The sequence below is a fragment of the Mobula birostris genome, chromosome 7 (genome assembly GCF_030028105.1).
Source record: "Mobula birostris isolate sMobBir1 chromosome 7, sMobBir1.hap1, whole genome shotgun sequence".
Taxonomy (NCBI): domain Eukaryota; kingdom Metazoa; phylum Chordata; class Chondrichthyes; order Myliobatiformes; family Myliobatidae; genus Mobula; species Mobula birostris.
The window spans coordinates 36,287,448-36,304,575 of NC_092376.1; the positions used below are offsets into that span (position 1 = coordinate 36,287,448).

General features: G+C 40.7%; 1 protein-coding gene across 9 annotated transcripts in view; it reads right to left on the bottom strand.

The window, feature by feature from the left end:
* The window catches only part of nbeaa (neurobeachin a), a 908,137-nt gene that overhangs the window by 597,559 nt on the left and 293,450 nt on the right, over window positions 1-17,128 (bottom strand). For all 9 annotated transcript variants that reach the window (XM_072262897.1, XM_072262901.1, XM_072262905.1 and 6 more), the window contains 4 exons: window positions 16,841-16,903; window positions 15,845-15,942; window positions 7,886-7,978; window positions 5,035-5,143 (listed from right to left, as the gene is read on the bottom strand). In XM_072262897.1, the coding sequence (XP_072118998.1) occupies window positions 5,035-5,143; window positions 7,886-7,978; window positions 15,845-15,942; window positions 16,841-16,903 (363 nt within the window). The remainder of the gene's footprint in view (window positions 1-5,034; window positions 5,144-7,885; window positions 7,979-15,844; window positions 15,943-16,840; window positions 16,904-17,128) is intronic.

Consider the following 17,128-nt stretch of genomic DNA (forward strand, 5'->3'; position numbering starts at 1 on the left):
TTAGAGGGGTCACGATCGAGGGGTAAATAAGAGGAGGTATCCGTGAGTTGTCGCTGTGCCTCGGCAAGGTAGGGGTCAGTACGCCAGACTACAACAGCACCCCCCTTACTGGCGGGTTTAATAATAAGGTTATGATTAGTGCGGAGGGAGTGGAGAGCAGAGCGTTCCGAAGGAGTGAGGTTGGAATGGGAACAAGGTGCGGTGAAGTCGAGACGGTTGATGTCCCGTCGGCAGTTAGCGATAAAGAGATCCAGAGCAGGCAGAAGACCAGAGCGGGGTGTCCATGAAAAAGAGGAGGGTTGAAGACGGGAGAAGGGGTCATCAGTGGGGTTGGAAGAGTCCTTGCCGAAGAAGTTGGCTCGGAGACGGAGACCGCGGAAGAAGAGTTCCGCATCATGGCGAATGCGGAACTTGCTGAGGTGTGGGCGAAGGGGGACAAAGGTGAGGCCCTTACTGAGGACAGAGCGTTCTGCCTCCGACAGTTGCAGGTCGGAGGGAATGGTAAAGACCCGGCACGGATGAGAGCTGGGATCAGAGGGGGGAGGGGGGAGACTGGGGGTGTCAATGGAGAGGGGAGGGTTGGGGTGAGAGGAAGATGGAGCCTCTGAGGACCCAAGAGCTGATGATGGGATCTGAAGGAGACGGGAGTCACAACAGCAGCACATAAAGACTCGGCCTGGAGTTCAAGGCTGGAGTCGCAGTTGATGGGTAGCCTCCAACCTGATGGCATGAACATCGACTTCTCTAACTTCCGCTAATGCCCCACCTCCCCCTCATACCCCATCCGTTACTTATTTTTATACACACATTCGTTCTCTCACTCTCCTTTTTCTCCCTCTGTCCCTCTGACTATACCCCTTGCCCATCCTCTGGGCTCCCTCCCCCCGTCTTTCTCCCCTGACCTCCTGTCCCATGATCCTCTCATATCCCCTTTGCCAATCAGCTGTCCAGCTCTTGGCTCCATCCCTCCCCCCCCACCACGTCTTCTCCTATCATTTTAGATCTCCCCCTCCCCCTCCCACTTTCAAATCTCTTACTAACTCTTCCTTCAGTTAATCCTGAAGAAGGGTCTCGGCCTGAAACGTCGACTGTACCTCTTCCTAGAGATGCTGCCTGGCCTGCTGCGTTCACCAGCAACTTTGATGTGCGTTGCTTAATACTATTCCCTATTGGTTAGGGAATAATGACAAGGAAAAAAAGTCTGTTCATGCTCAAACAACAAGTGCTGGAGAGAGAACTTCCGGGTTTTCCCGCTTTGCGATTGGCTGAACCCACACATGCGGAACCTGCAGATAAGGAGGGCCGACTGTATGTTGTGCAACAAATGCGAGGGGCCCAGGTTTTATCTTGGTCACCAATTTTACACCCAAAGTGGAGCTCATAGAATTTCTTAATAAGAGCAGCCATGCTCCATCTTCAAGATTTAGCGCATACTTGCCACAAATATGCCAGAAAGTATCACGACCGTTGAAATATTGGTCAGACATTTTGTTATCATAAATACTCCTGAAAGTACAATTACTTTATTATAATAAGTACACAAGATATGTTATGTGTGTAGAACATGCACATCAGGGTGATCACAAATTGATACAAGTGTAATTGCAATACAAAGAACAGTGTGCTCATGATGCTTTTATAGTCTTTCTAAAACTTGTCCTGCCATGCAGCATCTGCCCTACTTAAGCATGCTCAGTCATCCCTGGGCAGAACAGAAAACTTTTCAGCTTACATTGTGGGAAACATTTTAATTCAGCAGTCCCCAACCACCGAGCCGCGGACCGCTGCCGGGCCACAAAGCATGTGCTACCGGGCCGCGAGGAAACGATATGATTTGGTGATATGAGTCAGCTGCACCTTTCCTCATTCCCTGTCACGCCCACTGTTGAGCTTGAACGCACACGAGGTCATCAAGGCTAAGTATCCTGAGAGAGCCACAAAAGCACTGAAAACGTTGTTTCCATTTCCAACACATCTCTGCAATGAATGCAACGGAAACTAAATTGCAGAATAGACTGGACATAAGGAACCCCGTTCGAGTATCGCTGTCTCCCATCACCCCTCGATAGGACTGTCTTGTTGCAGGAAAACAAGCCCAGGGCTCCCACTGATTCAGCGATATTGGTGGGTTGCAATGATTTTATATGTTCATACGGGAAAAATATGTGCTGTGTGTTTAATATCCAAATGTAACTTAAAATGTTATGATGCTATTGACTTATAAAACCATATAACAATTACAGCACGGAAACAGACCATCTCAGCCCTTCTAGTCCATGCCGAACTCTTACTCTCACCTAGTCCCACTGACCTGCACTCAGCCCATAACCCTCCATTCCTTTTCTGTCCATATACCTATCCAATTTTTCTTTAAATGATAATATCGAACCTGCCTCTACCACTTCTACTGGAAGTTCGTTCAACACTTACTTCAAGATCCCCTGTCCTCCCCGGTAATTGACTTATCACTACATTCATGTGAGAAAAATATGCGCTGTGTGTTTAATATTAAATTCGTTAGATAATCCCTTTTAGAAATGAAATTGAGTGTATTAGCCACTTATCACCTATATTCCAGTCATGATTAACACCACCCCACCCCCCACCAACAGAATCGCCAAAAACGATTTGTAGGGAAAAAATCAGCACGTACACGCATGCACACACAGGTGCCCGCACAAGGCTTCATGGTCATTGTAGTCTTTCTCTGGGTAAACACAACGTATCTGACTGCTACTCTTGTCCGTTGGCAACCCTACCCGCGACCACCCACCCACCCCCGAGTTGGCTGGTCCGCAAGAATATTGTCAATATTAAATCAGTCCGCAGTGTTGTAAAAAAGGATGGGGACCCCTGTTTTATTTGACATAAATTATGAACTGAAATAACAAATATAAACAATTTCAAAAAGATGGTGCGTGATTGGGAAATTTCACAGTGATTTTCATGATTATCAGCTCAAATTCCACAAGATACACCCAAAAATACTCAGGAAGCAAAGCCTTTGTTGACCAGTGTTATCATACAGAGACATTGTTGCAAGGGCAGCAAGACTTCCCTGCCTTTATATTTGATCCCCTTGCAACAGATACCAAGATTCCACCCTGTTTCCTTATAACTTGCTCTACCAGCTTGCTAATTTTATTTTCCACGTATGAGTACACCAAGATCAATCAGATCAATATTCAATGGTTTCACACTATTTAAGTAATATTCTCTTTTTCTGTTCTCCCTCAAAGCCGATCAATGGATTTCTCCATTGAACATTCTTCAATGTTCTGCAAACTAAACTTATTTGTAATTCCTCTGTGCCCTCCTCTCAATTTACTTTACCATCTATCTTTGCATCATTCGCAAATTTCAATAAACCTGATTCTTTTGTCTAATTTATGAATTATAGATTCCAAATAACTGAAGCCATTACATTCTTCTTGTGGCATCCCACTAGTTACAGATTGCCTACCTAAAAATAACCTATTTATCCCTTCTGTCTGAAAATTAACTAATTCATGCCATTGTGTAATCCTCAGTTACATGATCCCTTATCTTTTGCAGAAAGCTTCTACTGAGTACCTTTTTGAAATCCAAATATACTCAGGCCACTGGCTTCCCAATATCCTCAAATCACACTATTATCTGCAAGCTCAGTTTCATAAAATCATGTTCCTCCTTCCTTCAAATCAGCATTTTTCCAATGGCAGATGTTGTGCTTGGTGGCCTGAAGTTTTTCCCTTAATACCAGATTTACATTTGGAGATAGTTTTTGTTTTACCCAGATTATGTTAAGTATCTGGAATGCACTGCCAGGGGTGGGGGCTAAGCTGCTACATTAGGGACATTTAAGAGACTCATAGTTACAGTATTATATGTAGATATGGCAGAGGTAGAACACTTACAAATCAAATCACAAATGTTTAGTAACAGGCATCTTAGCTTTACTGTAAGCAATGGATTAAAATAAATTAATTTTGTCTTAAAAATGTTTTGACAGGTATCCATTTTTTAAAAAAGTGACAAAACCACTAAGTATTTGTTGTCCACCTTGGTTGCTATTGCAATTATTTCAAAATCAAGTAGTATAAAGGGCCATCAATCACAGACTCTTTACTGATCTGGATACAAGAGCGTCTAATATGTTAACCTATAACTATAACTATTAAAGCACGGCAGCACCTCTACTTTAAGTTTGTGAAGATTTGGCATGTCATCTAAAACTTTGACAGACTTCTATAAATGTGTGTTGGAGAGGATATTGACTGATTGTACCTCAACTTGTTATGGAAACTCCAATGACCGTGTACAGAAAACCCAATAAAGATACGTGGATACGTTTCAGTCATCACGGATAAAGTCCTCCACACCATTGAGCACATCTACATGGAGCGCAGTCGCTAAAAAGCATCACTCATCAGCAAGGATCCCTACCCTCCGAGTCATGGTCTCTATCACTGCTGCCATCAGGAAGGAGGTACAGGAGACATAGGTCTCACACCATGAGTTTTAGGAAGAATTATTACCGGTCAACCATCAGGCTCTTGAACAGAGGGGATAACTTCACTCGGCCCATCACTGAACTGTTGCCGCAACCTATGGACTCACTTTCAAGGATTCTTCATCTCATATTCTGGATACTTATTGCTTATTTATTATTATTATTTTTTTTTAATATCAGCACAATTTATTGTCTTTTGCACATTGTCTATCCTGTCAGGTACAATCTTTCATTGATTCGCAGAGCAAATTAAAGGAACAGGTTCTGTTCAGTGGAGACATAATCAGGTTATTATATTAAAATTACAATAATTATGGATAATGATATTGGGGAAAAATGCTTTGACTGTAACAATTTCACCTTATCTCCTAGAGGATACATTCAAGCATGCAATGAGGTCCTCAAGCAGTGAGAATATTTAAAATTTTCATTATATGGAATAATACTGTAACACCAAATTTAGTTTTAAATTATAAAGTACAAACATTTACTTCTCTAACACGTTAAAAGTACTTTAAGTAAGTTTTTGCTCTATGCCTTACCTCATACAGTGTGTTGTATGTTGTTATAGTAAGAGTATTGGTGTGAAGCATTAGCCTTTCTCCAAGCAAAGTAAATAGACTATGCGTGTGCATGATTTCCACTTTCCTTCTGAAAGAGTCACATTAGGGTTATTTATTATTACCAGACATTACAAAAGCAACAACAAAAAAAATTGAAATGAAATTATATACTTTTGGAAGATGGTCTTATGTTGAAAGGAACAAACAGAATTGTTTTACATTTGCACTGCTAATTAATTCAAATTTCTGGCAATCCACAAAATAATAAGATAAAATGTATCTCTAAACCCAAAAACTGTAACACAAATGTTGCTATTGGTTTTGCAGTTTTGCTATCTTTGAACAATTAGTAATTTGGCAAATTCAGGCCAAACTGGCATTCGCAATGTCTTTGATGGCACAAAACTACTGTACCATGGCAAGGGCTTTTTGGACCGCCTGTAAAGAAAGCCATTGAAATAAAATTAGAAGAAATGAATTTTAACAAAGACGAAGGTCTCACTCTAAGTAAGAAGTGGTATTAGATTGTAAGCAAGATGGGAGAATGGAAATCTGATTGGATGAGGACTACCAATCAGGAGGGAAGGACTACAAGGGTATAAATGCCATTGGTCTAGACATGCCCAGGCATCATCCATGAAGAAGATGACAATCTCTCTGACAGAATGCTGTCAAGAAAACAACCTCTCCCTCAATGTCGCAAAAACAAAGGAGCTGATTGTGGATTAGGGAGGAATGGAGACGGGCTAACCTCTATTGACCTCAATGGATCTGGGGTTGAGAGGGTAAGCAGCTTCAAGTTCCTCGGCATCCATATCACCAAGGACCTCATGTGGTCTGTACACACCAGCTGTGTGGTGAAAAAGGCACAACAGTGCCTCTTTCACCTCAGATGGTTGAGGAAGTTTGGTATGGGCCCCCAAATCCTAAGAACTTTCTAAAGGGGCACAATTGAGAGCATCCTGACTGGCTGCATCACTGCCTGATATGGCAACCGTACCTCCCTTAATCGCAGGACTCTGCAGAGAGTGGTGCGGACAGCCCAGCACATCTGTAGTTGTGAACCTCCTATGATTCAGACATTTACAAGGACAGGTGTGTAAAAAGAGCCTGTAGGATCATTGGGGACCCAAACCATCCCAACCACAATCTATTCCAGCTGCTACCATCTGGGAACAGTACCACAGCATAGAAGCCAGGGCCAACAAGCTCCAGGACAGCTTCTTCCACCAGGACATCAGACTGATGAACTCATGCTAATGTGAGTGTACTCCACATTACATTGATTGTCCTATTTATTATAAATTACTATACACATTGCACATTTAGATGGAGACGTAACGTAAAGATTTTTACTCCTAATGTATGTGAAGGGGAAGTGGAGGGGAAGGGGGGCATTCCCCCCCCCCCATATGTGAAGGATGTAAGAAATAAGGTCAATTCAATTCAATTCAAATGTCAGTTATAATCGATACCTGTACCCAGCCGGAAGCCCAAGGAGAGTTTATTCATCATATACACGAGGAAAGCACGAGATCCTTTTTAAGGAATGACTGATCTCAGCTAAACGTGAAAAAACTGAGGTAGGACATATTTGGGCTACAGGCAGAAATGAGATAATACTGTGACTAGTGTTACATTCAAGTGGGAATATCATAGAAATTTGAATCCAACCAAAATAAAATGGTAGAAAAATAACTGCCTGCAAATATTGACAGAAATCTTTGCAAAATCAGAATATGAAGTTTAGAAAAGAATTCCATCAAGAATTAAATAGCAAGCTCCATATTAATATGAACTTCAGGTTTACATAATTGTCAATATGTTTAATAACATTTTGCCAATACAGTTTGGGCTAACTTTCTTAATTCAATGATCACTACCTGCTTCCCAGTCGAGCATACTTATCCACTTCTACTCAATATCAATTCCTAACTACCTTGTCACCATTAGCTGAAATTTGTTTATTTTGAGATACAGTGTGGAACAGGCTATTCTGGCCAAAAGAGCTGCACTGCCCAGCGAACCACCTTTTTAAACCTTAGCCTAATTACTGGACAATTTACAATGGCCAATTATCCTGCTAACCAGTACGTCTTTGGAATGTGGGACGAAACCAGAGCACCCTGAGGAAACCCATGCATTCACATTCATGTTATCCTCCCAGCCTAAATTCTACATCGCAGCTTCCACCACAAATCTACCCAAATTTCTGACCCTGGGGCTCCCAACCACATCACCAATGCTGGCCAATCACTAGTTGTCAGCGTGATCTCAGCTTCTGTAAATACAATTCACTGGAAACCAGAGGGAAGGGCTCTGGAGGAGCACCTAATGTTTACCATAATTCCAATAATGCACAACTGACCTCAAGTACTTGGACAGTAAGTTAGGAATAATGAAGACTTAGAATAAACTAAAACATAGTATAAAAGCCTATTACTTTGTCTCAATCAATTTTGCTGAAGATGAATGCCTCTCATGTTTTTAACAGTACAAATGAAGTATGCGCCGGCTGGTGGTGTAGTGGCATCAGCACCGGACTTCAGAGCGAAGGCTCCCAGGTTCAAACCCAGCTGGCTCCCCAGGCACGCTTTCCATCCATGCTGGGTTGAGCATCGAGCTAGCAACTTGACCTTGTAAAAAAGAAATTGCCTGCTACAGAAACATCAACAGCAAAAAGTTGATGGCCTATACTCTCTCGTGAGTTTAAAAGGCAATTTCCTTTCTCCTTACAAATGAAGTATGCAGGTCAAGAATATGGAAATAAAGAATGAAATTACTTCAAATAAATGAAAAATGCATTTAAATTTAATGTCACTAAACCTACTTGTGGCCTAGGTGCTTGAGGAAGTATCCCAGAACTTTTAGAGCTTGAACTCTGATGCTTTCACTTTTGGAGGCCAGCAATTTGTAAATAACCCTGAAAGAGAAATAGTTATCAAATTAATTAACATTACAATAATTCACAAAATTGCCAACTCACATAATATTGTTTGGCAAAATACCAAAACCAGGATTATTTTTCACCTAACTCCAGAAGATTTAAATGTTTGCCTAAGATTAAGTGTATATGTTAAAATACCTCTTAAAACCCTTGAAATGCAGCCACGCCATAAAAACCACAAGTATTAGATCCCACACTCAGTTCTTCTGGCAATTAGAATGTCATAAACAAATCATGTTTAGAATTCCATCTATCCAGGTAGAGAAACTGAACACAGCTATTAACATGTAACAACACTTATGTTGCAATATGCCTCAGAAAACTACTGCATGGAATATTCAGCAGAGATGTTGGCTGAATAACCTAAACATTCTGGTAACTTTACATTGCACAAAGCTCTTCCCACCCCTTTCCACCCCCTTGCACATGTCCATAGGCACTGAGAAGATAACGTATCAGGTTGCTTTAATAATTAAAAACAGAAGAATATTTCACATTTAGGTTGATATACTGTAACTAACGATGTGCTACTGGGATCAATACAGGATTCTCAACTACTTACAAAAGATATCAGTAACTTTAGATGAAGGACTAGAGTGTACTTTAGGAAACACTAAAGGTGCAAAAATAGGTGGGAAAGTAAGTTGCAGGGTGAACACAAAGTGTACAAAGCAATAATCTAGAATCTCCTCCTCGTTAACGATCAACACTGATACACCTTAGATACTAGACACTAGAAATAGTACAGCACAGTACAGGCCCTTTGGCCCTCGATGTTGTGCCGACCCATATATTCCTTTTAAAAAACGTACTAAACCCACACTACCCCGTAACCCTCTATTTTTCTTTCATCCATGTGCCTGTCCAAGAGGCTCTTAAATACCCCGAATGTTTTAGCCATCCCTGGCATGTCATTCCAGGCACCCACAACCCTCTGTGTAAAAAACTTACCCCGATGTCTCCCCTAAACTTCTCTCCTTTAACTTTGTACCTATGCCCTCTGGTGCTCGCTATTTGTGCCCTGGGAAACAGGTACTGGCTATCCACCCTATCTATGCCTCTCATAATCTTGTAGACCTCTATCAAGTCCCCTCTGATCCTCCTACGCTCCAAAGAGAAAAGTCCCAGCTCTGCTAACCTTGCCTCATAAGACTTGTTTTCCAATCCAAGCAACATTCTGATAAATCTCCTCAGCACCCTCTCCGTAGCTTCCACATCCTTCCTATAATGAGGTGACTAGAACTGAACACAATACTCTAAGTGTGGTCTCACCAGAGATTTGTAGACTTACAACATGACCTCTCTACTCTTGAACTCAGTCCCCCTATTAATGAAGCCTAGCATCCCATAGGCCTTCTTAACTATCCTGTGCAGCAACCTTGAGGGATGTATGGATTTGAACCCCAAGGTACCTCTGTTTATCCACACTCTTAAGTAACCGACCATTAACCCTGTACTCAGCCTTCTGGTTTGTCCTTCCAAAATGCATCACCTCATACTGATCCAGATTGAACTCCATCTGACACCTTTCTGCCCAACTCTGCATCCTGTCTATATCCTCTTGTAACCTTCGACAACCTAGTTCCATCCACAACTTATCGGTGTGTATTTAGCCCACTGCTCTTCTCTATATACAGTGGCATGCAAAAGTTTGGGCACCCCTGGTCAAAATTTCTGTTACTGTGAATAGCTAAGCGAGTAAAAGATCAATTGACGTCCAAAAGGCAACAAGTTAAAGATGACACATTTCTTTAATATTTTAAGCAAGAAAACATTTTTATTTCCATCTTTTACAGTTTCAAAATAACAAAAAAGGAAAAGAGCCTGAAGCAAAAGTTTGGGCACCCTGCATGGCAGTACTTAGTAACACCCCCTTTGGCAAGTATCACAGCTTGTAAATGCTTTCTGTAGACAGCTAAGAGTCTTTCAATTCTTGTTTGGGGGATTTTCACCCATTCCTCCTTGCAAAAGGCTTCTAGTTCTGTGAGATTCTTGGGCTGTCTTGCATGCACTGCTCTTTTGAGGTCTAGCCACAGATTCTCGATGATGTTTAGGTCAGGGGACTGTGAGTGTCATGGCAAAACCTTCAGCTTGTGCCTCTTGAGGTAGTCCATTGTGGATTTTGAGGTGTGTTTAGGTTCATTATCCTGTTGTAGAAGCCATCCTCTTTTCATATTCAGCTTTTTTACAGACGGTGTGATGTTTGCTTCCAGAATTTGCTGGTATTTAATTGAATTCATTCTTCCCTCTACCAGTAAATGTTTCCCGTGCCACTGACTGCAACACAAGCCCAAAGCATGATCGATCCACCCCCGTGCTTAACAGTTGGAGAGGGGTTCTTTTCATGAAATTCTGCACCTTTTTCCCTCCAACCATTCCTTTGCTCATTGCAGCCAAAAAGTTTTATTCAAAAGGTTCAAAGGAACATCTAAACAAGCCTGGTGCTTTTTGGAAACAAGTCCTGTGGACTGATGAAGTTAAAATAGAACTTTTTGGCCACAATGAGCAAAGGTATGTTTGGAGAACAAAGGGTACAGAATTTCATGAAAAGAACACCTCTCCAACTGTTAAGCACGTGGGTGAATCAATCATGCTTTGAGCTTGTGTTGCAGCCAGTGGCATGGGGAACATTTCACTGGTAGAGGGCAGAATAAATTCAATTAAATACCAGCAAATTCTGGAAGCAAACATCACACCATCTGTAAGAAAGCTGAAGATGAAAAGAGGATGGCTTCTACAACAGGATAATGAACCTAAACACACCTCAAAATCCACAATGGACTACCTCAAGAGGCACAAGCTGAAGGTTTTGCCATGGCCCTCACAGTCCCCTGACCTAAACATTATCGAGAATCTATTGATAGACCTCAAAATAGCAGTGCATGTAAGACAGCCCAAGAATCTCACAGAACTAGAAGCCTTTTGCAAGGAAGAATGGGTGAAAATCCCCCAAACAAGAATTGAAAGACTCTTAGCTGGCTACAGAAAGCATTTACAAGCTGTGATACTTGTCAAAGGGGGTGTTACTAAGTACTGACCATGTAGGGTGCCCAAGCCTTTGCTTCAGGCCCTTTTCCTTTTTTGTTATTTTGAAACTGTAAAAGATGGAAATAAAAATGTTTTCTTGCTTAAAATATTAAAGAAATGTGTCATCTTTAACTTTATGCCTTTTGGAAATCAGGTCATCTTTTACTCGCTTAGCTATTCACAGTAATAGAAACTTTGACCAAGGGTGCCCAAACTTTTGCATGCCACTGTATATCCATGACTGTGTGGCTAGCGTTGCTCAAATACTGTCTATAAATTTGCTGATGATACAGCCATTGTTGGTAGAATCTCAAATGGTGATAAGAGAGCGTACAGCAGCAAGATATGCCAATTAATGGAGTAGTGTCGCAGCAACAACCTAGCACTCAATGTCAGTAAGACAAAGGAGCTGATTGTGGACTTCAGGAAGGGTAAGGTGAAGAAACACATGCCAGTCCTCATAGAGTAATCAGAAGTGGAGATAGTAAGCAGTTTCAAGTCCCTGGGTGTCAAAAATCTCTGAGGATCTAACCTGGTCCCAACAATTTGCTGCAGTTATAAAGGCAGCAAGACAGCACCTATACTTCATTAGGATTCTGAAGAGATTTGGTATGTCACCAATACACTCAAAAACTTCTATAGATGTACCGTGGAGAGCATTCTGACACACTGCATCGCTGTCTACTATGGGGGGTGGGCGGGGGGGGGGGGGGGCTACTGCACAGGACCGAAAGAAGCTGCAGAGGGTTGTAAACTTAGTCAGCTCCATCTTGGGTACTAGCTTACAAAGCACCCAGGACATCTTCAAGGAGCGTTGTCTCAGAAAGGCAGTGTCCATTATTAAGGACCTCCAGCACCCAGAGCATGCACTTTTCTAACTGTTACCCAGGTAGGAGGTACAGAAGCCTGAAGGCACACCCTCAGCGATTCAGAAACAGCTTCTTCCCCTCTGCCATCCGATTCCTAAATGGACATTGAACCCTTGGACATTACTTCACATTTTTAATATATATTATTTCTGTTTTTGCATGATTTTTAATCTATTCAATATATGTGTACTGTAATTGATTTACTTATTTATTATTATTTTATTTCGTGTTTTTTTTCCTTCTATATTATGTATTGCATTGAACTGCTGCTGCTAAGTTAACAAATTTCAGGACACATGCCAGTGATCATAAACCTGATTCTGATTCTGATTCTGAGAATCAGGTTTGTTATCACTGACATACAGCAGATGAAGTAAGATATGAGGTAATGATTATTCACTTTGGTAAGAAGCAAAGTAATGTAAAACATTTAAAAGAAGAACTGCTACAATATCCTACAGATCTGGGATCTAGGTATCATTTTTCATGAAACACAGAAACTTAAGCACGCATGTAGAGCAAGTAATTAGGAAAGCAAATAGGATATAATCTTTTATTATCGGGGAAAAAGGGAAGGTGGATTACACAAGTAAAGAACTCATGTTGTGGAGTTTGAAGCCTGATTTATACTTCTGCGTCACATCTACGCCATAAGTACCGCGTACCCTATGCCATAGGGTGACGTGCACTTCCCCAAAAAAGTAACTCATGCGTCACGGCAACGCAGACCGCAACAACTGCGATTGGTCCACTTGGTAGAATCGCATTTCCAGTTGCTTTTCTCCGCCATGGCTGTACACTGATGCGAAATAAATGGTCGGAGATGATGAACCAAATCGTCAAATCTACCTGCCGACATCCGAAAATATTTGAAACGCATTTCTTCATCCATTTCTCTCACGAAGAAACTCAACACAGTGGCATAGAAACCCCACCACCAACTAGCGTTTTGGCGGTGAATTGCCGAGCGACGCAGATACAACGCATGCTCGCTACGGCGTAGAGCTACGCATAAGTATAAATCAGGCCTATGGCGTAGCCCATATGCAGAAGTATAAATCAGGCTTTGGATTGCGGGGACAATTGCTTGTGGAGTTTAGCATCAGATTCAAAAAGCAAGCAGAAACTGTCAGAACTTTCTGCAGAGCTTGAGATCATGGGGACAACTACTTATGGAACTTAACAACAGATCTAAAAAATGAAAAGGGCACGTTCGGATTTTCTGTGGAGCTTACAATCATGGACAGTTACTTTTGCAGGCAAGAAAAGGATGATAGGATGAAGGAACCAATGTTGATAAGAGAAGTGCAACATCTAATTAAGGGGAAGAAGGAAGCAAAGCTTTCAAAGAAGGAAGTTTAGGAAGCAGGGATCAGACAGGGCTCTAGAGCTATGAGATAGCCAGGAAGGAGCTTATTAATGAACTATGGAGAGCTAGAAGCGGACATGAAAAGGCCTTGATGAGTAGGACAAATGAAAACACCAAGGTATTCTAAATGTACATGACGAAAAAGAGGGTGATTAGAGTGAGGGTAGGACTGATCAAGGATAAAAGAAGAAACTTGTGCTTGGAATTAGAGGAGATAGAGGAGGTCGATAATGAATACTTCGCTTCAGTATTCACCAGTGAGAGGGACCTAGTTGAATGTGAGGACAAAGTGAAACAGAATGACATCCTGGAACATGTCAATGTAAAGAAAGAGGATAAGCTGGAAATTCTGAAAAACATTTGGATGGCAAGTTCCTGGGGCTGGATGGGATATACTTCAGGTTACTCCTACAAATGAAGGAAGAAATTACTGCCCCTTTGCTTATGATCGTCGCATCTTAATTGGCCACAGGAGTAGCACCAGTAGATAGGAAGGTGTCAAAATGGTTATTTCTTTAATCAAGAAAGGTAACAGGAATAGCCCTGGAAATTATAGATCAGTGAATCTTACATCAGTAGTGGCAAAGAATTAGAGAGGATTGTTACAGACAGGATTTACAAGCATTTGAGGACCATAGTCTGATTAGTGATAGTCAGCATGGTTTTGTAAGGGGGAGGTTATGCCTCATGAACCTGACTACATTCTTTGAAGACCAGACAAAACAAATTGATGAAGGATGTGCTGTATATAGATTTTAGTAAGATGTTTGATAAGGTTCCTCACGGTAGACTCATTCAGAAAGTCAGGAGGCATGGGATCCAGGGAAACTTGGCTGCATGGATTCAAAGTTGGCTTCACCACAGAGAACAGAGAATGGTAGTAAATGGAGTGCATTCTGCCTTGAGATCAGTAACCAGTGTTGCCCCACAAGGATCTGTTCTGGGGCCTCTGATCTTTCTGATCTTTATAAATGATTTGGATGAGTAAGTAGAAAAGTGGTTAGTGACAATGTTATGAAGGTTGGTGGTGCTGTAGATAGTGTAGAAAAGGTTGCCGTAGGTTACAACAGGACATTGATAGGATGCAGAGGTGGGCTGAGAAGAAGCAGATGGAGTTCAATCCAGGAAGTGTGAAGTGACACATTTTGGAAGGGCAAACATGAAGGCAGAATCCAGGGTTAGTGGCAAAATTCCTAGCAGTATGGAGTAATCTTGGGATTTACATCCATAGATCCCTCAAAGCTCCGAGCAAGTTGATAGGGTGATTAAGAGGATTATGATATGATGGCCTTCATTAGTTAGAGAAATTGAGTTCTACAGTCGTGAGATAAGGTTGCAGCTCCATAAAACCCTGCATAGAACATAGTTGGAGTGTTATATTAAGTTCTGGTCACTTCATTATAGGAAGGATGTGGAAGCTTTAGAGAGGATGCAGAGGAGATTTACCAGAATGTTACCCGGATTAAGAGCACAGGAGCAGTTTAGGGAGCTAGAGCTTTTCTCTTTGGAAAGGACGAGGATGAGAGGTGAATTGATAGAGGTGTACAAACTGATAAGAAGCATAGATTGAGTGGAAAGTGAGAAACTTTTTCCAGGGCAGGAATGGCTAATGCAGAAGAGCATAAATTTTAAGGTAATTGGAGGGAAGTATGGGGGCATGTCAAAGGTGAGTTTTTTTTAATATACAGAACGGTAGGTCTGTGGAACGTGCTGTCAGGTGTAATGGTAGAGGTACATACATTAGTGACATGTAATACAGCTTAGATAGGCAAACAGTTGAAAGGAAAATGGAGGGCTATGTGGGAGAGAAGAGTTAAATTGATCTTTGAGTAGGATAAAAGGCTCACACAACATTGTGGCTAAAGGGCTGTATTATGCTATATTATACTATGTGACATCTTTGCACAGCATGGTGAAACTACACCTGGAATACTGCACACAGGTTTGGACTCCTGATTTAAGGAGTAGAATACTTGTACTGGAATCATCTCTGAGGAACCTACCTAGGTTAACTCCCAGGCTGAATGAATAGTGTGGTAAGGTAAAACTGAGCAGCTTGGATTTATATTCTAAGCTAGAGTTTACGAGAATAGAGCTCATACTGGAAGACAAGATTCAAAATAGGATTGACAGAGTCAATGCTGAAATATTTCTCTGAAGGAAGATTGATACCCAAAGGATAGTTTCAGAACAAGGGTTTGCCCATTTAGGACAAAGACAAGGATGAAACTCATGCGATGGAAGTCATGAATCCTTTGAATTATTTAAACCAAGAGAACAGATTCAAAGTTAAGAGAAACAGATTGCGGACTATTGATGTTGAGGGCTGGCAAACAAACAAGTGGGACTGGTGCAAAGAACTGATTGGCCATGATCTTTCTGAACAGTGGGACAAGTTTGAGGGACTAAATGTCCTATTTCTGTTTGCATTTCTTCTGTACTTACATAGCTTTAACAATACATCTTCCATTCCTTTCTCCCTTCCCTTAAGTTGGTCTATTTTAGTTGCCTTACCAATTCCCTACAACATCTTCCATATTTCTTCTGAATTACCTATTGCTTTCATTTGTAACTTACCGTATTCCATTTCGCTGATCAAAAGCAGGGATCATGGATGCAGGGTGCTCTGACATCAATGCAACTAGCAGTTGCAGAACATCATGAATATTTTCATCCTGTTTCATGGTATAGATATCCAGTCAGAAAACCAGACAAAATAAAGCTCTTCAGTTTTCAGAGATTAGAGTATATTAAAACCCTATCTGACCATAAAAACGTAGTAGCTAATAATGTGTTGCTAAAATGTACAGCACAGCCATAAATCAGTTCTAATATACTTGAATATTTAATACCATACTCATCAGTTCGATATTAGTACAATTTGAATTACTAAGTATGCAATACTAAATTATGTTGCTTCTTCAGTGCTGCCCTTAATTGAGGAACTCTATATATGTATCTTTTTAGAACTTCTCTTGCATCCTCATTATACATTAAAATATCACAGTTTGTTATGGTATGATTATGGATGAATTCACATTAAATAACATTACCCAATATTTTATATTGAGTGAAATTGGGCCTGAAAATTTAAACTGGGCAAGTAATCAAAATCTACCACTGATTCTATGGTCAATTAAATTCATTGGGATAAACTGCAACCAATTTACATACTGAATGAAGTTATGCAGGTGTTACCATGCGTTCTTAATTCCTCCTTTCCTTACAGTAGCTTTTGCTTCATATATGGATGAATTTCATGTACTAATTTTAAATGATAACCTCTCATCCAGGAGCCTATTCAACAGCTTTGGCTGTTTTATTAGGAAAGGTATTTTCTTCTGATTCCTTCCTCACAATGATATCCTACTATGCTATTCAACTTTTGAAATGATTCTCTTCCAATGAGCTAGTTTTATATAAGTAAAATACTTATGATGCTAGCTGAGGTGGAAAATTAAAGGACTCTTAAAAAAAAAGGTATAAAACAGATTTTCCATGGAATACACCACAAATTTTGTAATTTAATGCGATTTTATCTGAAGAGTTGCTTTTGGTTTGTTTAACATTTACCTCATGCATAGTCAAAAGGTAGTTAAGAATACTCTGAAGTTCATCTTCCTTCACACCACGATCCTGTTCAAAAGAAAAGTTAAACAGTTAATTTATATTTCAAGAATTTCAAGTTACTTATATAAATCATTACATTAAGGTTGTCATGGAAGACCAAGCGTATGAATGCAGGATTTATTATAACAAATATACTTCAGGTAGTTTAACTAAAAATGTCTTAGAACAGAACTGTACAAAATTTCCAATGAATTTTGTTTCAAGAAAGTAACATGTTCTTGTTTCTGTAAT